At 44.4% G+C, this 26138-nt stretch overlaps 2 protein-coding genes across 2 annotated transcripts in view; one reads left to right on the top strand and one right to left on the bottom strand.

The window, feature by feature from the left end:
- dnmt3bb.1 (DNA (cytosine-5-)-methyltransferase 3 beta, duplicate b.1) overlaps positions 1 to 14494 on the bottom strand; it is a gene marked incomplete at both ends in the record, with an annotated part of 41482 nt that extends 26988 nt beyond the window's left edge. The window contains 2 exon segments of the mRNA XM_080535032.1: positions 276 to 429; positions 14435 to 14494. Coding sequence (XP_080391158.1) covers positions 276 to 429; positions 14435 to 14494 — 214 coding nt within the window.
- A 6710-nt stretch (positions 14495 to 21204) lies between these two features.
- commd7 (COMM domain containing 7) lies at positions 21205 to 25553 on the top strand. The gene is made up of 9 exons (XM_080533380.1): positions 21205 to 21343; positions 21939 to 21992; positions 22153 to 22255; positions 22396 to 22452; positions 22761 to 22798; positions 22995 to 23085; positions 23857 to 23906; positions 24771 to 24819; positions 24990 to 25553. The coding sequence occupies exons 1-9, from the start codon at positions 21260 to 21262 to the stop codon at positions 25064 to 25066; spliced, it is 603 nt and encodes a 200-aa protein (XP_080389506.1). The 5' UTR covers positions 21205 to 21259; the 3' UTR covers positions 25067 to 25553.
- Positions 25554 to 26138: the final 585 nt, after the last annotated feature.

The raw sequence follows: 26138 nt of genomic DNA, 5'->3' as shown, positions 1-26138 counted from the left end.
GGAGGTTTGGAGCCTCGAGACAGTGAGGAGGTGTTAGAGGTGAAAGAAGAGTGACAGCTGATTTAGTGATCCTCACTCCAACACCACTGAATGCAGGTGTGTGTGTATGTGTGTGTGTGTGATTATTTTAACATGATAGGACATGTGTATGTATGCATGTGGATTGATTGTCAACATTAGTGTGTGTGCGTGTGTGTGTGTGTGTGTATGTGTGTGTGTGTGTGTGTGTGTGTGAGTGTGTGTGTGTGTGTGTGTGTGTGTGTGGCGTTGCTTACCTGCAGGCGAGGCTGCATCTCCGTTCTGCTTGGGGCTGAAGGGGGAGGGAGGTTCTGCGGCCGTGAGCGGGCTATTCTCATTGGTCATCTCCACGCCGCTGTCGTTCTCTGATAGGCCCTCCACTGCGGCTGGCAGGCCTCCATTCACCGCCGCCTGGGGGGAGAGAGAGGGGGGAGGAGAGAGAGGGCCGGTCACATCACATCACACTTTATTTCAAATGCGTTTAAAAACACAACACTTCAGCTCTGAGCGCACACACACACACAGAGCGCACACACACACACACACACACACGTATGGAGACAATTAATCCACATGCATACATCCACCTATCATACATGTCCTATCATGTTTAAATAATGACTGTTAGGAAAGTACAAAGTAACATACGCATAGGCATAGGCAGGCACACACACACCCACCCACATGCACCCACCCATCCACCCACCCACCCATCCACCCACCCACCCACCCACCCACCCACACACACACACAGTAACACACACACACATGCACCCACCCACACACACACTGGGTGGGAGCTCTCAGAGGAAGATCCTGCTAAGCCTAGGCTTGTCTGGAACAGCCATTATGTCTTGGGACAGTATGATGGATATCTGACTACCAGACGATGTAATGCAGAGTGAGACAGCAAGTGAATGATGGGCACCACTCCAATCAGTACACCAGCCTCTGCTGGCTCATCTGGGAAGCTAGGCAAGACACGCCTCCGTCGATCCTTGGATGGGGGGGGTACCAAAACAGGCTGGTGTTGAAGTGGTGTTGGGAGGACCCAGTAGGTGGCGCTCCTCTCTCTGGTCTAAGGGGCCCTGGACAGTGGACGGGGCACTGCCTTGCAGAGGTTGCCGTTGTAGGTACAGGATTTTCCTACCCTGGAGGTTTTTCCTACCCTACCAGATCCGGTCATAGGTTCTGCCCTTTCCGGCCATAGGTAGCGCTATGATTCGCTATGATGCGATGCCAACGATGACAACGAAGACCCTTTAGTAGATCTGAAACTGTGTGTTGTGTGTGTGTGTGTTTCGCGCGCATGACCAATGTGTCACAGTGTGTGTGTTCAAGTGGTATCTTTTGTAATCATGACACGGTAGACATTTCTAAGAATGTATTTCACTATTTCTGAGTATTTCACTACTCAGTTATACATTTTCCATAGTTTGCTTCAAATAGCTGTTATGTGATAATAAAGTAATAATAATAATAACATATATTTCAACCCTTTGTATACATACACATCTCTGCATTCTCTGTGCCATTATGCTTGTTAATCATTTTAATTCGTTAGAGTAAACTAATAGGTATGAAATGAAAAAAAGATTCATTACCTTTAGCTATGGTTAATGTAATAGGGTCAACCATTACATATCTTCTCCTATTATCTTTGATCACTTTCTCTTCAGAGAATGGTAGAGATGTATTAATTACTATGGCCACACCCCTCTTCTTACCATATGACGCATGAAATACTTGGTTTACCAAATCCTTTCTCAATGTTTTGTAGTCTTCCTCAATCAGATGTGTTTTTTGTAGTAAAGCAACACGATTTAATGAAATGCAATGAATTTATTGTAAATCAATACAGCATGAAACCATATTTACATAAAAATGGATTGACCATACACAAACAAAAACGCAACATCCATGTATCTTAAGGTAGCTACAGAGATTAGATCTATAAACAGCCAAAATTACTGATGGGTAAAAATGGCGGTCATCATGTGATCGTAAGTCATCGTCGTCAGCGAATCATAGCGCTACCTATGGCCAGAAAGGGCAGAACCTATGACCGGATCTGGTAGGGTAGGAAAAACCTCCAGGGTAGGAAAATCCTGTACCTACATCGTCCTTCCGAAGAGATCTTAAAACCGAGGGTAGAGTAGGCGTGTCTAACACCAGTGTCTTGGTGGCTAAATGGTTTCCATGGGTGTGACGGGATATCCCAGAGTCTACCTTTAAATCATCATTTTGTTTCTTTCATTCGACAAGTGAAAAAAATTGTGTCAGTCTCCCAAAACAGAATCCAATGTAGGAACAAGTCTGGAGGCATGAATGACTCAACCTTCATTAAGGTGTGAATGACTCAACCTTCACTTAGTTGTTGTTTGTGATGAGTGCTGCTGTAACACCTTAGTTTCCCCTTGAGGATCAAGAAAGTAGCCACAGCGGGAGAAATAAATATTCAACACATCAATCCTTTTTTAATTCAACATAATTAAAAAACATTTCATTGCAGCTATTCATATGGAATTTAGACCAGCCATTGGTGTTAACGCAATAAAACTACACAGCTAAAAATGTTTGTAACATTCCAATCCATAAAAAAGCTATGTGCAATAAAGTGGAATGGGAAAGTATTGAGAGTATTTAAGAAAAAGCACAAATGTTTACTAGTTTGCCACTAATGAGTTCTACTACCTGTGCTAATTAGAATCAGTTGAGTTAGTGCATGTTGATGGGTAAGTACTTCCACTCTTTGAAAAAGGGTTTTTCACCTCTGAATGCAAATAAACAAATAATTTGAGACCAAGCTTTCAAGCAAGAAACATCTCATGATGGGTAGAAGCAAAGAGCTCTCCCAAGACCTTCACAACAAGATTGTTGAGAAGCATAGTAATGGCACTGGTTACCAACGGATTCCTCAACTCCTAAATCTTCCTATAAGCACCATTGGGGCTAATATCTGCAAGTGGAAGGAACATCACTCGCCCATCAACTGGCCACGCACAGGAGCTCCTCGCAAGATTTCTGATCTGACCGGGCAGTCAGAAAGTTAGTCAGAAGAGTAGCCCAAGAGCTAAGGACCACTCGAGCTCCAGAAAGATCTGGAAGCAGTGGGTACAGTTTGGGTTTTCGCACTACCAAATACGGGACAAAAGATGGCATGCCACTGCACGGGGTGGGGGATTTACAGAAATGAATACGGAGGTCCTGTATATTCATCCAGCCAAACATACCGGACTTCCCGGCTAATATGGGACAGTTGGCCTCCCTAGGTACAGCTGTCACAAAGAACACAATAGGCAATGAACTCCACCGCCACAATCTCTATTTGCGACCAGAAGACTCCATTACTGAAGAAAAGGCATGTTGAAGCTTGTTTGAAGTTTTCTACAAAACATTTGAAGCCTATAGATTACTGGGAGAACGTAGTCTGGTCAGACGAGACAAAAATGTAACTTTTCGGCAACAACCGACGTGCCCCGTTTAAAGGAGAAATGGCTCGTAATCCTAAAAATACCTACAGTGCAGTTCGGAGGTGTAAGCATCATGGTATGGGGCTGTTTCTCTTCACATGGTAGTAGTAGAATCCCAGTTATGGAAGGGAAGAGCCGAGCCATGTACCGGGAAATTCTTGACAAGAATCTGTTGCCATCCACCAGGATGATGAGGATGACACGTGGGTAGATCTTCCAACAGGACAATGATCCAAAACATACTGCAAAGACTCTCAATTGGTTCAAGAGGAAGAACATAAAGGTGTTGGACTGGTGTAGTCAACCACCAGATCCAATGGAACATTTGTGGAAGGAACTGAAGATCAAGATTCACCAGTGCGCCTGCCGGTTATCTAGATTAAGATCAAGATTTAAAGACTGTCTGTTGAAGGATGGGCCAAAATCTCACCTGATCACTGTGAGAGATGTGTTTTGGTACAGGATGCATCTTGAAGCTGACATAGGAAACAAAGACTCCACCACCCAGTATTCAATAAATGTCAGTTAATGTGTAACAATTTCTTTAGATGTTTAGTTTTATTGAGTTCATACCAATGTCTGATCTAAATGTCCCCCATTATCTATCCAGGACATTTAATCAGAGCCTGTGAAGGGGTCATAAATCACGGGCTGTCTACCTTCTCACACACCTCTCACACACACACACACACTGACAAACACACACCGGCCGGTGCACACACACACACACACACACACACACACACACACACACACACACACACACACACACACAGGAGGATAGTTGCAATAGCACCCCCCCCCCCCCCCTCCCCCACACTACTAACTTCCAGCTTCCGTTCCGGTTCAATGGGAGAGTCACTCAGGTCGACCCATAAATCACATCATATTACCCAGCCTCCTCGGGGTGATTCTGGCTCTGGTAACTCACAGAACGCTGCAGCCTTTAGTGACATCACCTTTATGGGTCTGGAGCCCTCAGAGCATTCTGGGAACAGCAGTGGGTTCAAACCTGATTCGTTTGCATCAAGACCGGCGCTGGGGGGAAAGAGCACCGCAATCTTTGGGATTGGTGTCACTGTCCTTGCTATCCTTGCCCATCCAAGGTGCTTGGTTCTGGCATCAGGCCTGGTCGGCATGCCACACGACTGTGTTAGCTAGCTGAGCTAAAGCCTACAGGCATAAGCTTCAGACAAACATACCGTGCCCTACTCAGAGCAGAGACTGTCTTTCTATATGCCAGAGGGAGTTCATGAGGGAGGGAGGGAGGGAGGCGGGGGGGATGGAGAAATGTTTATTATTGTTTCTTCTCCTTGTGTATTTTTTGGCTTACATTCTCTTCCTCACTCAGTTCATCAGAAGCGCAGGCAAGTGCAGGCATCAGCTGATCCCAATATCAGCTCTGTTGTGACTTGAAGTGCGGATACAAACCATCGAACTCCTGGAGTATTCACCTCTCAGGTCTGGCTGTTAAAACCATCTAACTCCTGTAGTATTCACCTATCAGGCCTGGCTGCTTCTCTTGGCTCTACATTAGAGGAACAGTTACCTGTTACCTGAGAAGATGTCATGTACGTAGATTCAGGAAAGCCAACAGAATCCCAGGATTAGTGTCCCGGTGGACACTAAAAACAAGCCTCTCCTGTCATTTACCAACATTGTAAAACCAAACTTGCATTTGTCTGGAATGAGTGTGTGTTGGCTACGAATGAGATGTTGACAGAGTTAGCAGTTTGAGTCGGTAGGCCAATGTGAATTTTTTAGGGGGGGGGGGCAGGTAAGTATGTAGGTGTGTATGTATGTTGAGGGAGAGGAAGAGAGAGAGAGAGAGAGAGAGAGAGAGAGAGAGAGAGAGAGAGAGAGAGAGAGAGAGAGAGAGAGAGAGAGAGAGAGAGAGAGAGAGAGGGAGACTCTACATGTGCGTTCAGGATGGTTTAAAGGGAGTGTTGAGAACTGCTGACTTGACTTGAAAGAGGAAAGTTACGGCTGTGAATATGTTACAGAAGCTCAAGAACTCAAACACTGAGAGAGAGAGAGAGAGAGAGAGAGAGAGAGAGAGAGAGACAGAGAGAGAGAGAGAGAGACAGAGAGAGAGAGACAGAGAGAGAGAGAGACAGAGAGAGAGACAGAGAGAGAGAGAGAGAGAGAGAGATAGAGAGAGATAGAGAGAGAGAGAGACAGAGAGAGAGAGACAGAGAGAGACAGAGAGAGAGAGATAGAGAGATACAGAGAGACAGAGAGAGAGATTAAAGGACAGGCCAATGAGAGTGAAAGGTAGGTAATCTAATTAGTCACACCTCTGCTGTACAGTAATAACAGGGGGTGACAAAGAATGGCTGGGGGGAGGACAGGATTGGACAGGGGGGAGGATAGGGAATGGCTGGAGGGGGGGGGGAAGAGGATGTCTGGAGGGGGACATAGGGAGGATAGAGGATGTCTGGGGGGGACAGGGAGGATAGGGAATGGCTGGAGGGGAGAATGGCTGTAATCCAAATTCTATCTTCAAAAAAAAAAAAAAAAAAAAAAACGGATATCAAGATCAAGAGAGGTGTGGAGGGAGATATGGGGATTCCTCCTCCTCCTCCTCCTCCTCCTCCTCGGGAAGCTAAAGCCCTTGGCCTGGGGTACAATAGCATCTGCTGTCAGAGTTCTGGAATCTTCCGCTGGAATGCCTGGAGACAGGGTTTCCAGTTCCCACCACAGCCGCTCCTCCAGCAGCAGACAGTCATCTGCCAAAGCTAACGCTGCCACCACCCAGCCAGCACGGAGCACACACACGCACACACACACACTAGTTTAAAGGGCATGGTAGTAGTGTTAGGGTTAGTTCCAATTCCCTCGCCACGCGTACATTCTAAAGCACTGGATTGATGCAAGTACACCTTCGACCAGTCCACTCATTTAGATTTGTTCTGTGTGTGTCTCTCTCTCTCTCTCTCTCTCTCTCTCTCTCTCTCTAATAATACTAATACTAATACTAATAATAATGCATTTTATTTGTAAAACAAAACAAACAAAAAAACAGCCTAAAAACATAAAAACACAAAATAAATCACAAGAATGAACACAGGTTCAACAGTCAAAGGCCTTTTTGAATAAAGTGTTTTAGGCCTCTCTCTCTCTCTCTCTCTCTCTCTCTCTCTCTCTCTCCCTCTCTCTCCCTCTCTCTCTCTCCCTCTCCCTCTCCCTCTCCCTCTCCCTCTCTCTCTCCTCCCTCACTTCTGATCTGATCCTGTGTAAACACATTTCGGACAAATGTAAGCCCTGAGGCAGTGAGATTCTGTCACATTTCAAACCAGTCAGACCACAAATCACCTGAGCCAACCTAGGCTTCACACACACCCCCCCTCCACACACACACACAAAGTTAAGGAGGCGCTCCGCCTTCCACATCTGCTCTGATGGGAAGATGTCTTTCTACACCAAGTCACAGATACTGTAGTAAATCATCACACTAGTCAATGTGATCCACCTTGAAAGCTTCACTCTCTCTCACACACATGCACACACACGCACACTCACGCAAAACTCTCTCTCTGTGAAGCCAATGTGAGATTCTACCGAAGAGCTCTTCCAACAGACTCACACACACACACACGCACATACACACACACACACACACACACGTACATACACACACACACACACACACACACATGTACATACACACACACACACACACACACACGCACGCACACTTGTACATACACACACATGTACACACACAGACACATACACACACACACACACACACATGTACACTACACACACACACACACACACACACACACACACACACACCCAGCACAGAGTGTGTGAGTGAGTAGGTGAGTGAGTGAGTAGGAGAGTGTGTGTGACACAGTGAGCGGAGGCCTGGTCATTAGAGAGATTAGAGCGACAGGACAGGGTCTGTGGCCCCCACACCAGGACCCCCACCGCTGTCTGCCTCCTACTGTACCTCCACACACACACACACACACACACACACACTCAGACAGGAGGGTGGAGGGAGGGGGCTGTGTGTGTGTGTGTGTGTGTGTGTGTGTATGAGCCGTAAGGCTTAGGGCTGAGACAGGAGGAGGGTGAGGGGGTGCTGACAGACAGGAGGGTCTGTCTCTGCCCTAAGCCCTTACGGCCCACACACACAAACACAGACACAGACACACACACAGACAGACACACAGACACAGACACAGACACACACAGACAGACACACAGACACTAGGGCTGCACGATTTGGGCAAAAAATCTAATTGCGATTATTCTGACAGATACTGCGATTGCGATTTAATTTGCGATTATTATTTTTTTAAAGAGGTTTTTGTAAAGTGCGGCCATATCTCCGGCTAGGAAGGTCGTATCAACGTGCAGTTTGTTTGTACGTCTTCAGGGGACTTAGGAGCACAAATTGGCTCCCGTCTCTAGCAGCCCCACAGCCCGAGTTACGAGTGAAAGAACTAAACTTACATGAAACTTACGTTGGGTTGCTTTAAAGTCAAGCTTCAGTTTAAGATTCACTGTGTAATAGATGTGATGGAGCATTACTAACCTGACTCAGATGGTTTGTTTCACACAACCATCTAGGAAAGCTTCATTGGAAGCTGTTTGGAAAAGGGCGGGCACTTTCAAAAATACTTTGCATTGGGTGAATCTGTCTATCACCTTCTATCATGGACTAATTTCAGAGAGCATTACCACATGATACCATCAAACTGTTAACTGCTCTAATTCTAATGCAAGGATGAGAACTTAAAAGATATGAATTGGAACAACATATTTATTTTATGGGTTTTTTAAACAGCTGTGATTTTGTTTCTCTCAACAAGTGTCCAAATGTTTTAACAATTCCAATATGAAAATAAAATAGGACCTTTCTACAAACAAGGTTACTCAATTATGGCTCAGGAGCAGCATCTAAATATTGCACATACTGCAATCAAGTTAAATAAAGTGATAATAAAAATGTCCAGTAAAGAATAATAGGTCCTTTCTGTAAACATTGAAATAGATAAAGCAGGACAGTATACCGTTTGCAGGCAACTCTTCAACTCAAAGTCGTAATGTATGAAGTGCACGGTGAGACTGAGATACGGCTCGGTCGTCCTGCCCGACAGATCGGTTGTTGTTGTTGCATAGTACTCGACATTTTTCAGCTCCATCTCAAGTATCTTCCTACATTCCGCATACGTTTCTGGGATGGCCACATGACTAAAGTACGTGGGGGAGGGAACCGCATATCTTTTATCCAGCGTTTGGATGAGTTTTTTAAAAAGTTCGTTGCTCAGTGTTAATAGACACCATGTCTTTAGCGAGGTAGTGCGTGATGGAATTGGTTATTTCACGGTGCCTTCGTGTGCCCTTTTTATACGGCGTAACAGCCGCAAACGACTCTAAAACACTAGTTTGCTTAACGTTAGACTGGGCTACGGGACTTTCACTTAACTCTCCTTGCCTCTGGATGTAGCGACTGTTCCACGACAGGTTGTGGGCAACACCTGCTGTTGTTGCACATCTGTCGTCCTAAACCCGAAATAATTCCCTACAACAGAGATGTTGTTTTTGAAGCGATTTATCCACACCATTAATGTTGCTAGCTACTGAAATGTCTTCACAGATTCACACGTGGGCGTTTCACGTGCAGTGTTGTTGTTGTTGTTGTTGGGCGTGTGCGTTCATTGACGTTGAATCCGACGCGCTGTATAACGTATCCCAAATCGCAGGCTTTGCGATTTGCTAATCGCATCATCTCAAATCGCGATTTCGATTTAAAATCGATTAATCGTGCAGCCCTAACAGACAGACACACAGACAGACAGACACAGACACACACAGACAGACACAGACACACAGACACACACCTGTCAACAGGAGCTGAGGAAACAGCTACAGTAGGGTACAAGTGTAGCATGCGGGTGTTGAAAACACTGGAGCCAAGTGTGTGTGTGTGGTGTGTGGTGTGTGGGGATGACGACTTGGTGAAACCTGAAGGAACCGTGTTGACAATCGGGGGGTCGCCAAAAAGTAATGTTAAGACACAATATCTTCTTCTTCCCTGACAGTCATTTCGCTAGGGGGTGGGGCGGGTCAGGACAGTAGGGTAGAGTTGGGTAGGAAGCATGGCGTCCCTAAGCTTGTCCCTCTCCTCTTCCACCACCTCCTCCTCCTCTCCTCTCCTCTCCTCTCCTCTCCACTCCTCCTCCTCCTCCTCCTCCTCTTCTGGGTTCGGGGGGCCGGGAGGCCCGCTAAGGGGATCTGGGGGTCAGCAGGGTCTGCTTCTAGGCAGAGGCGAGGGAGGGGCAGCATTGTGAGGGTCGTTCTCTGACTTTCCCTTTGAACCCCTCTCCCCCCCCCCCCAACCCCCCCACCCCAAAGCTCCAAGATAAAGGGGCCCACATCGGGGTCCAGTACGGCAGCACAGTTTATGCTTTGGTAAAAAAAAAAAAAAAGGAGGGAAAAAAGTGGAAAGACTGAGGCCTCTGAAGCTCAGATGGCTAAAGCCCCTTTCAGCATCTCTGTACCTCACACACACACACACACACACTCTCAGGCTCAGCCCCATGTTCTAAAGCCTCTCAGTGTGGGACTGCAAACAGACAGAGAGAGAGGCAGGCAGGCAGACAGGCAGGCAGGCAGGCAGACAGACAGACAGACAGGCAGACAGGCAGACAGACAGACATACATACAGAGACAGGACAGACAGACAGACAGTCAGACAGACAGAGAGACAGAGAGACAGACAGACAGACAGAGAGACAGACAGACAGAGACAGGACAGACAGACAGTCAGACAGACAGACAGGACAGACAGGACAGACAGACAAGCAGAGGAAGGCAGACAAACAGACAGACAGACAGAGAGATACAGGACAGACAGACAGACTGACAGACAGAGGAAGGCAGACAAACAGACAGACAGACAGACAGAGGAAGGCAGACAGACAAACAGACAGACAGAGACAGGACAGACAGACAGACAGACAGACAGACAGACAGACAGACAGACAGAAAGACAGAGACAGAGACAGGACAGACAGACAGACAGACAGAAAGACAGACAGACAGGCAGACAGAGATAGACAGACAAACAGACTAAGAGGAAGGCGGTGGTGGAGATGGACCCAGTCACACCACACGCCTCTTCACTATGCTGGTGAAGGTCTGGTGGCCCGACACCTCAAACCACACCAGAAAGACAGTCAGTGTGCTTCCTTGATTCACTGAAATTGAATAACACCGATTCAGTATATTCCCTCCTACGGCCAGGTTAGAGTGGTTGTTATTCCATGGCCTGGAGATACTTTCCCTCCAGTATCCAGTTCAACCACTATCCTGTCCCTGAGTAACCTGATCTGGAGACAGCAGGGGGGGGGGTACATGGTCCAGCCAGGGGGAACACATCTGTGTTATCCACCATCTGATCTGGGAACAACAAGACCTGCTACTGTACAAGAACCAACAGGAGGGCAGGAAGCACCCAGCACCAGCGTGCTACACCCTGGGTGGAAACAAGGACAGGGATCACACCTCTCTCACACACACACACACACACACACACGCACGCACACACACACACACCACAAAAACACACCCAAAAACACACACACACACACCCACACACACCACAAAAACACACACACACACACACACCACAAAAACACACACATACACACACACACACACACACACAGACAGAGATGAAACATGTGTGTGTGTGTGTGTGTGTGTGTGTGTGTGTGTGTGTGTGTGTCAGTAAATATGTTTGTCTGTGTCATTGAATGTGTGTGTGTGTGTGTGTGTGTGTGTGTGTGTGTGTGTGTGTGTGTGTGTGTGTATGTACAGTACGTAACCTACTAGGGTGTGAATGACTCTGATGATTAAGAATTGTTTTGCTACCTTAACCAATCAGGAGCCCACTTTCACTTTCACTATCAACTCACTGTAAACATATCTATGTTACTGTAAATATATATATGTTACTATAAACATATCTATATCACTGTAAACATATCTATGTTACTGTAAACATATCTATGTTACTGTAAACATCTGTAAACAAAACACAGAAATCTACGTTTTCATAGATTTCACAAACAAACAGGCATTCAAACAAGGTACTGGACATTTGCCAGACAAAACTGTTGAAACACGATTCACATGTCATGCGTGCCTTCAAAAACACGTTTTTTTTCTCTCGATATCAGTGTGTACTCTGGTGAAATGACTATCACACCATTGAGATTATCCTCTAGCCTACTGAAATCATACACAGTTGGAACTGAGTGGTTACCATGGTTTTGACGGTTCACTATTCGCATCATTGATCACAACCCAAAACACCAAGACCGTCACAGCCGTACAGCAGTACATCAATCTGGTGATGAGTCTATCATACGTGTGTGCGCGTGCATGTGTACGTGTGCGTGCCCATTACGAGGTATAAAGACTTTAGTCATCTCCGGTATCTGAGTATCTCTCTCTCCCAGGTGTGTCAACAAAGAGGAGGAATGGCGTGGGAATGTCACAATGTGAAATCCATTCAACCACATATTAAAGATATGATTAAGATTTAGGCAGTTGGCAAATTCTGACGCAAGACTCCGACCATCTCCCCAGACATCTGTAACCTGATGTATGCTGGCTTGATGTTGATATTTTTTTACATTTCTTTTGCTTTCAGGCAGGCACACTAAGGGGCCATTCCAAAGCCTAACTACAGGATCCCGCCAACATGAAGAAGCTAAATGTCCGTCATTACGTGTGACTAAAACACTGTCCATACTTTTCCATTTGGAAGTCTTGCTCTGTCAGTAAAGATCCCTGAATTGATCTGAACTGGAACAGGCCGGGCTGTTGCGCAGCAGATGCTAAAACAGATGTTCAAACTGGATCCGTTTTTTGAGGCAATCAGCGATACGACATGCTGGCTGCCTTTGAATGCGTGACGTGTGGAATTTCGACTGCTTTGTCGTTGCTTGTTTCAGGGATGGCAAGTATAGGAAATCTCTCTCTCTCTCTCTCTTTCTCTTTCTCTCTCTCCGTTGTCTTTCTCTCTCCATCTCTCCCACCACTTCAAATGCCTGCTCTGCGTGTGGCCCAGTGTGCTCACAGAGCAAGTCCTGAATCGACAGAAGGTGGAAGAGCAGAAACAGGGAAATGTGCCAGAAATGAGAGACAGAGAGAGAGAGAGAGAGAGAGAGAGAGAGAGAGAGAGAGAGAGAGAGAGAGAGACTGAGAGACTGAGAGAGAAAGAATGAGCTCTCTCAACAGCGTTCAGCATCGATAAAGACATCAGGGAGGCACATGTCTGAGTCCCCAGGCTGCAGGCTACGGGCGGAGGGGTGAACGGGTTTACATCATCATGTTAGGAGGAGGTGAAGGGAGGGAGCAAGGGAGGGAGGCGGAGAGGGCCGTAATGAGGAGGTGGAAACGGCCTTCTGTGTGTGTGTGTGTGTGTGTGTGTGTGTATGCGTGTGTGTGTATGGATAATTATGTGGGTGTGGGTGTGGAGATCTAAGAGAGGGAGAATTAAAGAGAGAGAGGAGAGAGAGAGAGAGAGACAGACAGAGAAAGAAATAGGGAGAGATATTGAGTAATTACAGTATGAAGTTGGGAGGTCTCTCTCTCACTCTCTCCCTCTCTCTCTCTGTGTTCTCTGAAGCCCTGGAGACTGTTGGCTCAGTGCCATGACCACTGTTCACCGTCAGTCAGACGGTAGACACAGACACACACACACAAACACACACACACAAACATACACCCGCCACCACATACCGTTCAAACCACACGCGCACACATGTAGGCACACAATCAAACACTCCTACTTGTCAGGATTTGAATCGAATCCAAAACACCTTCATGAGAAGAAACGTTATTTCTTGTTTTCTATGATAACCGGTAAAAAAAGACAAATGGAGAGATCATACCGGTAACACAGGGGATGGGGAGAGGAAGTCCCCAGAGCGCCGATATTCAACCTGAAACTGGAAATACTACCAGCACCCAAAAACCACCACGACGGCGGAGCGAGACGGCGTACACCTCCGCTCTGGGAAGTGCGAACGATAAGGATCGCGCTGGTCTTATCTGATATACTGTGTGTGGTGTGTGTGTGTGTGTGTGTGTGGTGTGTGTGTGTGTGTGTGTGTGTGTGGTGTGTGTGCGTGTGTGTGCGTAAACATACGTCTGCAGATGGGAATGTGTGGCGTCACCTTTCGAAGAGAAGCGTTCGGGCGGGAAAAACACATACGATTGTATTACTGCGATTATCGCAACGCACATCTCAGAAAAAACAGCGGCTCACACAGCGCGGGTTACACCATAACCTACAGGACACCGCACACACACACACACACACACACACACACACACACACACACACTTTGAACAGCGACCTCACCACTGTATATATGGGGAGAGAAGAGACAAGAGCCGCCGGCTATGAGCAGTTACAACCTTTTTGTTTAGTTGTTAGTTGTTGGGTCTGCACCCTCCTGCCCGGAAAGAGGCCGGTGCCTCTCTTTGACATGGACGCTAAAATGAAAACCGAAAGACACCAGTAAAGAGTGTGTTGGAATATAAAGAGGTCTCTGTGATGAGTGGCTCCCCCCCCCCCCCTCCCTGTGTGGAGATGCAGCTGGTGGGGGGTGGTGTGAAGCCACGTCGAGGCCAGATGTACACTCGTAGGTGCCAGTTCAGTTATCTGAAGCCAATTGATTATTATGCCCGTTGGCCTTGAAAGAGCAGACGCAAGCCAATGTTGGGGAAAGGGAGGGATGTGTGTGTGTGTGAGTGTGTGTGTGTGTGTGTGTGTGTTGGAGCTGAGTTAGACAGAAGTGAGACAATGGGGAACGGTAGCCCTGAGAAACAGACCTCCCAAAACATGATGATCCAGAGATCACGACCCGCGGTTCAACATGCTAAAAAGTCTGGAGACGTGGACTTACTGTGGCGGCCATCTTGTCACTCTCCACCATGATGGCTGAAGAATACTTGTTGTCTGGCATCACTGGTCACACGTCACTTCTCAGATGATTCGTCCTGTTTCCGTCTCAAACCTGGAAGTCAAGCAGAGGAGACGAGGTGGTGAAGAGAAGGTATTTATGTGGTGAGGAGAATAGAACAGTCCCAAAAAATACCCTCAACGATGATAGACACACACACATCTCCCTTTCTCATTCTTCCTGACTCGAAGCGGACTCATTCGGGGGAAGTCTGGAATCAGGACAGCCTATTGTTATCCACTGGATGCTTTTCACAAACGTTTAAAAAGGACAAAAAGTGATGCTTAAACATGCTTCACCTCCAGACTAATTGTAATTGTAATTACAGAGAATCCTATCATCCAGTCGTGCTACATTTCTAACATGTACGGCTGCCAACACCCTCAACACAAAAGACAGCTCTCGTCTTCCGAAAGAAGATGGCTCCCACTATGTTGCCTTTAGGTAATTGTCTTGTCTTGTCACCATGGAGAGCAGCTGGACAAATCAAAGTTCTCCCTGACCCGGGAGATTGAAGTGAGTCTGAGGCCCTGTCCACACCTATACGTTTTTTTGATAAACGTGGATTTTTATATTCGTTTTGGGGGGTTCGTCCAGACGCAAACGAGTTTTTGCCCTCTGAAAACGAAGATGTTTAAAAACGCCTGCCAGAGTGAAGATGTTTAAAAACGCTGTATATTCTTTTGACGTGTGGACGAGATAGACTGAGCTTTTTGTATTCGGCACGTCATCATGCGCGTAGATTTCTATGATCATGCGCACTGCAGCTGTTTGCTGTTCCCTCCAACGTCATATCCTGGCATCAGTAACTACTATGTTTACAACAGGCAACGGTGTTCGAGGCTACACAAGCGAGGAAAATGGATGTGAACAAAGTGCTTCTAGTTCTTTCACTGTTAACTGGACTTTTAACCTGTTCACAGATAAATGCACAGTTAATGATCGAGAACATTGAGAGACAGAGCCGTCTGATTGGCCAGCGGGGCTATGGGGATAATATTATATCGCCGACTACTGGTGTGGAATGCTCAATGACAGCGTTTATATTGCGTTCATGCGTATGCATGTGGACACAGACATTGTTTATAAACATGCTGGTGTGGACGGTAATATTTTTATATACAAAAAACGTTTATCAAAAAAACGTATTGGTGTGGACAGGGCCAGAGACTGATCCCCAACGCACAACCTAAATAGGCACAGGTGTGCTACATCAGCCAATCAGGCCTCCTCTCCCCACTGCCATCCTGCAACACAATCAGAACAAGACAGCAGTGGAGGGAGGAGACCGTAACATATTTTACTTATGACTCAGAAATCATTTGATAACAACGTTGTTATAACAACAGCTCAAACAACAACAACAACAACAACAACAAAACAGCACTCGCTATTGAAACAACCTACTGTACCTGAAGTTCAAGGCCTACAGTGGCACATGGGACCCACCCAGGACAATGGACTGTTAACACACACAGGGCGGACATGGGAGCAGAGCAGACATGTCCGTACTACCCCAAGATAAACACACACACACACACACAGGTCAATGGCATTGGGAAACAAGCCTCTACAGAGAGGAATTCCTCTCTATCACAGGAGAACCATTTGAGAACCCCCCCACACACACACTTAAAGTGAAATGAAGTTTAGAGTTACTAGTGACCAGAAGGTTATGAGTTCACAGCTGTTTGTCTATACTCCTGTAGCGATAGCGTCCTTCAGAAACCAGATTTCAAGATCCTTCTGCTTGTTTATAAAGCTCTCACTGGCACAGCACCAGACTATCTGAAAGACCTTTTGCTAGCATATCAGCCCAATAAAGCTCTCAGGTCTTCTGACGCTGGTTTTCTCTGTGTACCACATGAAGAGATTTGGTGAGGCTGCATTCTCATTTTATGCACCCAAATTGTGGAATGCACTGCCAGTTTACATTAGGGATGCAACCTCAGCAAATATGTTCAAGTCAAGACTAAAAGCCCATCTTTTTAATATTGCCTTTAAATTAAAAAATAATAAAATTATGATTATATAATGATTGGAGCACTTTGAGCTGCAACGTTTGCAGGAAAAGCGCTATACAAATAAAAAGTTATTATTATTATTATCATTATTATACGGCAGCTTGCATAACCAATGAGAGGGAGCGCTACACAGCAGCACCCCATTGCAGCACACAACAGTGTGTTATACTGTACTTAGTACTTGACTGTAAACCTACTCCTCCTACACCTAAATGCGTCTTCATAGGAAAATTCTCTGTTGAATGTGTAATTTAGTCCTGGGTTTGTCTTAATCTGTGTCCAGAGAAACCACCTTATAGAGTAGTTACAGTTACAACATGAATTTGAATGGTTTAGGGTTTTCTGTAAAAGAAAAACGGTTAACAATTGTAAGAAATTAGTAGTGTGAGACTTGAAAGTCCCTTGAGTTAGCCTTTTATGGGGCAAGGGGCAAGGCCTATGAGTACAACCCACACACACACAGACCACAGACAGAAAGGACCACCAGGTGCATCCTGCAAACAATGGGACACACACACACACACACACACACACACACACACACTCTCTCTCTCTCTCTCTCTCTCTTTCTCTCACACGTGCACACCTTTCCCCTGCAGGGGAAAACTCCCAATCTGAATGGAAGAAAATGCCCCCCCCCCCCCAAATATCTCTAAAGCAAACACAGGGTCAAAGATGAAGGGACCATCTGAGAAAGGAGGGGGTGAGTGCACAAAAAGGGGCCAAACAAAGTTGTGTCGGTAGTAGCATGAATTTAGCGATTAGGCACTGCATTTCCCAAGTCGTCATCTGTCATTTCATCCCCCCCCACTTTCCACTAACGGTAGAAGGCCTCTCTGCAACAAACAAAACACTGTAATTCACAACAGCCACACAGAGCACACTAGGTAACAACTCCCAAAGAGAACGATGACCAGTCCATACACGTGCGCTTTTACAGTGTTTCTACAGCAAATAAAAGAGAGACGAGTCTGTGGATTTGGTGCACGGTGAGCATCATGTAAATATGTATTATGGCAAATATGTGACATCAGAACATTTAAGACAATAAGAGGTGGGCACGTTTATGAGAGTGCTGAAAGTGAGCACGTGGCTTGCGTGTGTGTGAGAGAGAGAGAGAGAGAGAGAGAGAGAGAGAGAGAGAGAGAGAGAGAGAGAGAGAGAGAGAGAGAGAGAGAGAGAGAGAGAGAGAGAGAGAGAGAGAGAGAGAGAGAGAGAGAGAGAGAGAGAGAGAGAGAGAGAGAGAGAGAGAGAGAGAAGAAAGAGAGAGAAAGAGAAAGGCGGAGGGGGCAAGAAAACGCACACCGTAGTTTGGAGAGAAAGAGAAAGAGTGCAGCACAGTCTTGCTCCGATACTAATTATGTATTTAACCAACGTGGCGCCTCGTCCACCGCAGGCAATAAGTCACGTTCTTTCCGTGCGGAACAAAGTGAATACGGAGACTTTTTGCACACACAAAAAAAAGAGGAAAAAAAAGAGAGTGTCCACGTGCGGCGGGTTGTTGAGACGACTCTTTAGAACGCCAGCCACCTCTGTGCGCGAGCAGCGCGAGCAACACGCACGATCGAACACGTAATTTATCTTCTGTCATTTTATGTCCCGCAAACATCAAACACACCGCCAACGACAAATCAAGACCAACGATTCATTGGTAAATCTGTCCAGCGGGTTATTGGACAGATAAACAGCGTTAGTGCAGGACAGTTCGACTTCAGAAGACTACTGTAACATCCAACACAATAAGACAATTTGTTCGGCTTCAACATGATATGAATGGCCTGTTTTGTCATATAGCCCCACTGAGACTGTATAGTAATAGGTACATTCACTACAGTCCATGCATGGGCGAGATTAGTACGGTAGTAAGATTACAAACGTGCTTACTGCAGGGCATGCTTACTAAGCAGTCAGGACTGTTCGTCCGTATACAAACCTCCTGTACTTCTCTGTCTCGCAGCAGCGCTCGAGTAGACCAGGAACATGCGCGAGCTTGTATCAGAAACGACGGACTCGAACTTGAAATGACTTTTGGCAAAGTGAAGTGCGACTAATGCCAGTGTGTACTACGAAAAGGCATACTTGGTTCATGTTCACGTTCAAATTCAAATTCAAACAGCCACTTTCTAACGACAAAAATACGTTAAAAAATACAACTGATTACAAGGATACCAGTTAAAAACCACAAACGGGTGATTTACAGTCATAAACAGTTCATGTCAACATCTGTAAACCTCATATCCCATAGAGTGCAGACGACGGCGACAAACTCCGTGAACTGTAGGCACATGGAAAAAAACAACTTCTGTTGAGCCATTTTAGACATGTGCAGCCTAAAAGTGCATACCATTTCTGTAGTTATGTCGAAGTCTGTCGAATAATAATGCACTATCCCTCGCTCCTTCCTCGTCGCTTTCTTACATAACCATGCACGCTTCTTCATTCATGCAGAAACATTCCAATAAAAAAAAAATGTATATATATATATATATCTGTCCACACAAGTTCTCACAAACACGATGAATATAAAATGGTTATCTGTCGTAAAACAAGTTAAAAGAAAGAATGTATCAAACCTCATGCAGGAATTCCTCCAGTCTCAAGCAGCATGCTCCTGTAAAGTGATCTGTCCTGTTCTGCACTGTTCTCACTCGCGCACTGATCAGGAGAATGGGGAACTAGCTGCACCGAGGGTTTTACCTGTTGACCGCAGTTGCCGTCTGGGAAGAGAGAGAGAGAGGGAAGAGTTGCGATTGATTGGTTGCCTCTGAGCTCACTGGTTGCCAAGGTGCCACGAAATGTCACAAATACCACTACTACATACCCCGGGGGGGAAATATATCTAAGAGGAATTCTTCGAGCCTTCTTCGCTTCTTTTCTTTTTCTTTTTTCTTCTTTTTTTTTTTTACACAGTATCGCAGGCGTGACTTTTTCCCGGGTCTCGAATCGCGTTGTAGCTGAATCAAGACTACATTTACCTTTTCTAGTTTAACCCTTACTACATAAACTAATCTTACACTTTACGTTTATGTGTCGTAAGTGTACCTTATAAATCATTTATATGGTAGATATAAATGTACATCCCTGACAGCAAAGGAAAATGTGTAATTTTGATATTATATAATCTGATGCAGCACAATACAATGCCATACAATATATAACACAATACCATACAATATAATTCACTACAAAACAAAAACCCTCTCTATATGTTGCACGCCATGGCTTTTCAGTGGGCTGTGGGCTTTGTTTGTCTACCTTTGTTTGAGTGTCAAGCCTAAAACACAACAAAATACACAAGACAACACAACACACCACACCACACAAACACACCACACCACAAGACAACACACCACACCACAAGACAACACAACACACCACACCACACCACACCACACCACAATACAACACAGGCTTGACACTCAATACGACACGTTATATTATAAACGTGTCATATTGTGTTGTGGTGTAGTGTGGTGTGTTGTGTTGTGTTGTCTTGTGGTGTGGTGTGGTGTGGTGTGTTTGTGTGGTGTGTTGTGTTGAGTTGTGTTGTGTTGTGTTGTCTTGTGGTGTGGTGTGTTTGTGTGGTGTGGTGTGTTGTGTTGTCTTGTGTATTTTGTTGTGTTTTAGGCTTGACACTCAAACAAAGGTAGACAAACAAAGCCCACAGCCCACTGAAAAGCCATGGCGTGCAACATATAGAGAGGGTTTTTGTTTTGTAGTGAATTATATTGTATGGTATTGTGTTATATAGTGTATGGTATTGTGTTATATATTGTATGGTATTGTGTTATATATTGTATTGTGCTGCATCAGATTATATAATATCAAAATTACACATTTTCCTTTGCTGTCAGGGATGTACATTTATATCTACCATAAATGATTTATAAGGTACACTTATATTATTTAGATTATCTATATTTTTAACATTAGATTAGATTAGATTAAACTTTACTGTCATTGACAGAGTACAAGTACTAAGACAACATCATCCAGGTGGGAGGTGTACATCTGCAGTACTGACATTAAACAATTTCAGATTTCAAAAGATTATGGCTGCTGATAAATTCGGGTGACTAGTAGCAGTGAAGGTTATCCATCACTTTTAAGAGACAGCAAAGTCTCGCTCGATGAACATGAAGTAATGATGGATAGGTTGGTCTGAGCAGACTGTGTAATTATTATCTTATCAGCATTGAATGCATGTTCCAGAGCCTCAGGCCTCTACTGGCCTACTCGCAAGAATACCTAAACATTTCTGGAATACAGAACAAAGCTTTTATAACACCACCTCATAGTCAACAATTGAATAATCATAATAATAATAATCATAATAATCATAATAATACAACTTACTGTCTAGTAAACAAGTGGTCTTTTCAGAGGTCCTCGAAGTAGTGAATTTTGTCTTATGATTTCTGTGCCAGATTAAACATAAGAAACTACATTAGACTCTACATTATTTTGTAAATTATTCAGTAATTATTATATATATATATATATATATATATATATATATATTGAAATAAGATAACAATAAGAAAATAAATAAGATATCGATTTTAGAAAGTGTATATTTTCTCGTGACTTGTATGAATTGTCTGCCTCCTGCCTGTGGGGCCACTGTGAGTGAATGTGCTGAGTTGAATAGCAAGATAGCTTCTATAGCGCTGGTCGCAACCACGGAAGCTGGCACCAGAGTAACAAGTTCCAGACAGACAGACAGACAGACAGACAGACAACAATGTTGCAACTGCAATTTACTAAAGATGCATTACCAGATTCTGTAAGCAATGACTTTCAGAACCTCAACAAATTCAACGAGCAGGTAAGCAGCATTCGACGACGCAAAACGAGCTTTCTTTCTGAGCGTGCAAGCTAGCTGTCACTGTAGCTGCTTGGACACGTTCTATGAACGATTTATTTTATTATTATTATTATTATTATTATTATTACGCTATTGGATAATAAGTATCTAGACAAATGTAAAATACTGCGCTCAGAATAGTCACCAGCCAAGTCCCATGACTACAGTGTGACTTTCAGGCTGCGTTCGTAAATTCGCTCTGAGAGTGCCGGAGCACACACTGGGTTCAACGCCATAAAGGGATCAAGTAAATTTGATTGGACAAGAGCCATTCCATGAGTGCCGATCTGATTTCCAGAGCGAATTTACGAACGCAGCCTCAGCAGAGCTGCCTGTCTCCATAGTCCATCTGATTAGGAATTAATCTGACATGAAGCTGTTGTTGCCAGCTATTAGATAAGCAATTCATATCTGGAATGTGTGTTTGACTATTCAGATAAATAATTATGAAGACCAAATAACGGCCTTTAATCTTTTATCCACTATCTTGCCATGTCCTACCTTCCAACATGGAGGGGGATGGTGAATGTGATTTGATGTCTCTGTTACTTTGCAGCAATTCACAAGTCTGACAGAAGTTCTTTTCCAGTTCCTGTTGGAGCCTAAAGATGTAAGTGAACGCCTAACTAGGGGATGTGAATGTTCAGTTGACATCTAAAGCGGGATTTAAGTGTGTATTCGTGGAGACTTGTTTCATTCATTCGTTGTGTGTGTGTGTGTGTGTGTGTGTGTGTGTGTGTGTGTGTGTGTGTGTGTGTGTACGTACACAGACACACAGGTTCCTAGAGCAGCTCAGTGAGTTTGCAGGGGAGAATGGGATGAGTGCAGGCCCTCTGAGGAGCCTGATGAAGAGTGTCCTCCTGGTGCCGCAAGGTGAGCCCCCACACACACACGCGCACACACACACATACACTCCTAAATATCTATATCTATATCTATATCTATATATATATAATATGTGGGCATCCCTACGATAATAAACAAGCTCATGTTAATAAAAAAAATGTCAACAGGTGCCCTGAAGAAAAATCTGACCACGGACCAGGTCAAAGAAGATCTTCTCACTTTAGGTATGTAGGGACGTAAGGCCATTTCACACTGTTATTTCAGTTAACCCAGGGCGTCGGTGCACAAGTGTGAATCATTAGCCTAGGGTTAATTCTTAACCCAGGGTTAATCAATGTGTGTGCGTGTGAATCGATGGTAAGCTAGCCCTGTGTCAGTCTTGCCCCTGGGCTAAGGATATCCTAGACTAAGAAATTGCAGTGTGAGTGCCCTTACAAGTGTCCCAAATCATGTCAGTGCTGGAAATAGTTATGAACCCCCCACAATTTGTGGTTAGTAGAGAGCTGTTCATTTTCATTGTTTTCTCTTTCAGGCCTAAATGAAGACAAGGCAGCTCATTTTTCACAGCAGGTATGCCTATGGTGACCTCCCTCCCCCTCCTTCTCCCTGCTGTAAATACGCTGGATTAAAGTAGTCAACAACCGTTAAAATGAGAAGTGCAATCAATGTTTTCCTGCCATCAGGGATGTGGGTGGCCTTATCGAAATGAAAATGCTCCAGTAAAAGCCTCATTGTTTGTTGGTTGATGGACTGTTATTGTTTCCAGTGGAGCGTGCATTACCCCGTGTTGTCCAGACTGGCCGTAGGGCAGACACTGATGGTCAACCAGCTGGTCGACATGGAGTGGAAGTTTGGTGGTAAGACTTTGTATACTCCAATAATCCACACACATATCTCATACCCCAAAATTGGGTCTCCTTTCTATGTTGTGATTCAGCCATAAAGTCGTTTTTAAAGGGTTAGGGTTTAGGATGTATTCACTGTTTGATTGTTTTGTATTTGTATGAACTTGTCTTCGCTGCATGCTTGTATGCTGTACTGTATGTGTCGCCACACACCATCTGTGATGGATGGAGACACACCCTTCCGTGATCACTCCATCATTGTTCTCATGTTGTTGTGGAAAGGTAGGGAGAATGAGGAGAGGAGCAATGCTAATGTTAACCCATGTACATGCTAACTAACGGATATGCTAAGTAGCATACTTGATATGCTGAGTCATGTTCAGGCATGGTGGATTGTGGTCTAAGTGTCTGGGGACACTAGGCTTAGTTTAAGACCCCCTAATGATGTGTACCTGCATTAGGATTCAAATTCAAATGCCTCTCTTTCAGTTAAACTCCCAGGCTGATAGTCAGCCGTTGAGGTTGAAGAATGCGTAGAATGGCGGGTCGTCGAGGCTTGAGTTGGTAGATCGTTCTCTAGGCTGCTCTCCTTTCAGTGTCATTGTAAATAGGTAGAATGCATTTGAGTTCAATACCATACATATTTCCGATTCCATAATTGTGTGTCCAAGAGTTTAAAGTGTTGTCGTGGTGGAGAGGTAACCACTTCATGGTTTAGTGACACATTGTTTGATACATTTTTTCTTTTCTTTTTTTCTTTTTTTCTTTCTTTTTTCTCGACAGTGACGGTTGGAACGAGTGAACTTCAGAAGGTGGGAAACATCTTTCTACAGGTATGTTTTATGTAGTCGTGGTTATGTGCCCTCATGCAGTTGATTGTTGTTTGTGTATTATATTGTTATATTACGAGCCATATTATGAGGCAACATCTATCATTAACACAACACACCGCCTCTGTCCTCTCTGTTCAGAATAGCTGACTCCATGACAATGGCAAATTAATAAGTGGCAATATTAATAATGAATAAGTACAACGAGTTAATAAATGACTTCATTTGACAGATTTCCAGGGTTCCCACGGGTCCTTGCAATCCTTGAAAGTTTGTGAATTAGATTTGTAAAAATCAAGGCCTTAAAGGTTTTTGAAAATAGAGATGGGTCATTGAAAGTGCTTGAATTACCCTCTCTCTCTCTCTCTCTCTCTCTCTCTCTCTCTCTCTCTCTCTCTCAACAACCCAACAATATATATATATTTTAAAAAATGTTTACGTAATTATAGTAGATAAGTCACATTGCTTAACTTAACACAGTAACTTTACACATATTTCACAATATATTGTTTTGCTGTGCTGTGGTAGAAAAGGCAAGAGACCATCTAGTGTTCAAGCCTCTACATTCAAAAGCCTCTCTTTAATTGTTGTCTGTGAGCGGATAGTTCCTATTATATAAATTCTCATCTAGATCTGTCTCAAACTATGCCGTGTTGGGTCCTTGAATTTGAGGGAATTGAGTCTTAAAAGTCCTTGAAAAGTGCTTGAATTTGATGTTTCAGAAGGAGTGGGAACCCTGGATTTCAAACAGGCATACTGTAGAGTGGCTTCAGCCGTTTGAGTTATGGCTATGCTCCATGTATTTGGGGGGGGAGTTTTTTTAAATGTAGTTATTTATTACTATTATTATCTTTATTATTGTTTTAGCTGAAGTTGGTCATCAGAAAGGGGAACTCCACAGAGAATGTCTACATGGGTGAGTTTATAATGACATTGCTCGCTATAAATGTACAACGATATGCACCGACCTCGATCAAAATGAGGGTGTGATTTAAACCACCGATTATGTTCCTGGCGATATTGCTATCTGCGTCTGATTCTTCCTCTTTTCCTCTTCCTCATCTTTTCTCTCCTGTCTTCCTTCAGAGTTGACGCTCCCCCAGTTTTATAACTTCCTCCATGAGATGGAGCGGGCCAAAGCTACTATGGACTGTTTCAGCTGAGCGTCTGCTGGAAGGGTGTCTGTATTTTAGTGGCCTGGAGAGTCAGCAGGAGGGAGGAAGAGACTCACACACACACACACACACACACACACAGACACAGAGCTGCCAACAGCAGAGACACTGTGACAGATCTTTCTAGGACATCCAGAACCTTGGAACAAAACCTGAGATCCTTCCTGAATCACCATCCCCAGATTGCAAGATTGGTCACATGGGGTTAATCCTGCTGTAACAGTCACATGGGGTTAATCCTGCTGTAACAGTCACATAGGGTTAACTGTAATTTGCACATTTCCTCTTCTTTTGAGATTAGTTTACTTCTGTTTCTTGTCATTGCCACAAACGTCTTTCGACAAGTGTTTGTAACACTATTGATTGCATTGGCTGTCACTATATATAACGTATAAGTCATGTCAATCTTTTGCAATACCTTTTACCTGCATCACACTTTTGCATAACTCTTTATTTTCAAGATGATGAAATGAAACTGGATTCAATTGCATTGTCGACCAAATAAAGTATTCTTATCGTTATGCCGTGTTCTTCTGCAGCTAATCAACCGTGAATAACCGAAATGTGGAGCTATCTTACCATTACACAGTCAATGGTTGTGTCGTTTCACTTATTACCATAAATCAGTTGATGGAACAGATAGCTGTCACCACTGATGGCATAATGACTGAGTCACAATGACAAAGTGCGCCCCAGGTCAGTGCTGAGAAGAGCGTGTGTGTACTAGTAGCCATTCCAGACTATTTTATTGCCTTCATTATTCAATTAGCGAACCAGTCAAAAATAGATATATTCCCGTTGCCTTCTGGAACTCTGGCCTCCTGGGGTGTTCTGTCTTCTCTGGGAAATTCTGTTTTTAATAAGAGTTCATAAACAAAGCAAAACGTAAGCAAAAACAAAACGAGACACTGCCTTTATTGCTGTCATTTCATATGTTGTTGATTACCCGGGTGTTATGATGAGCAGAATCCGTGACATGTTTTTGGAGAAACATGCTCGTAGAAAAGCTCTGGCAACTTTTAAAGTCAACTTTCTTTTGTGTGGAACACTTTAATTGTTA

Source organism: Nansenia antarctica (genome assembly GCF_963989245.1).
Source record: "Nansenia antarctica genome assembly, chromosome: 6".
NCBI classification, from domain to species: domain Eukaryota; kingdom Metazoa; phylum Chordata; class Actinopteri; order Argentiniformes; family Microstomatidae; genus Nansenia; species Nansenia antarctica.
Note: the sequence above shows the minus strand (reverse complement) of the source record. Positions and strands in the feature narration are given on the sequence as shown.

What these genes read in the sequence shown, in the direction of transcription:
- commd7 (XM_080533380.1), top strand. Translation starts at nt 21,260, where the DNA reads ATGTTGCAACTGCAATTTACTAAAGATGCATTACCAGATTCTGTAAGC. An exon ending in AGAAGATCTTCTCACTTTAG is followed by an intron (nt 22,453 to 22,760) that starts GTATGTAGGGAC and finishes TTTCTCTTTCAG; the next exon opens with GCCTAAATGAAGACAAGGCA. An exon ending in CATGGAGTGGAAGTTTGGTG is followed by an intron (nt 23,086 to 23,856) that starts GTAAGACTTTGT and finishes TTTTCTCGACAG; the next exon opens with TGACGGTTGGAACGAGTGAA.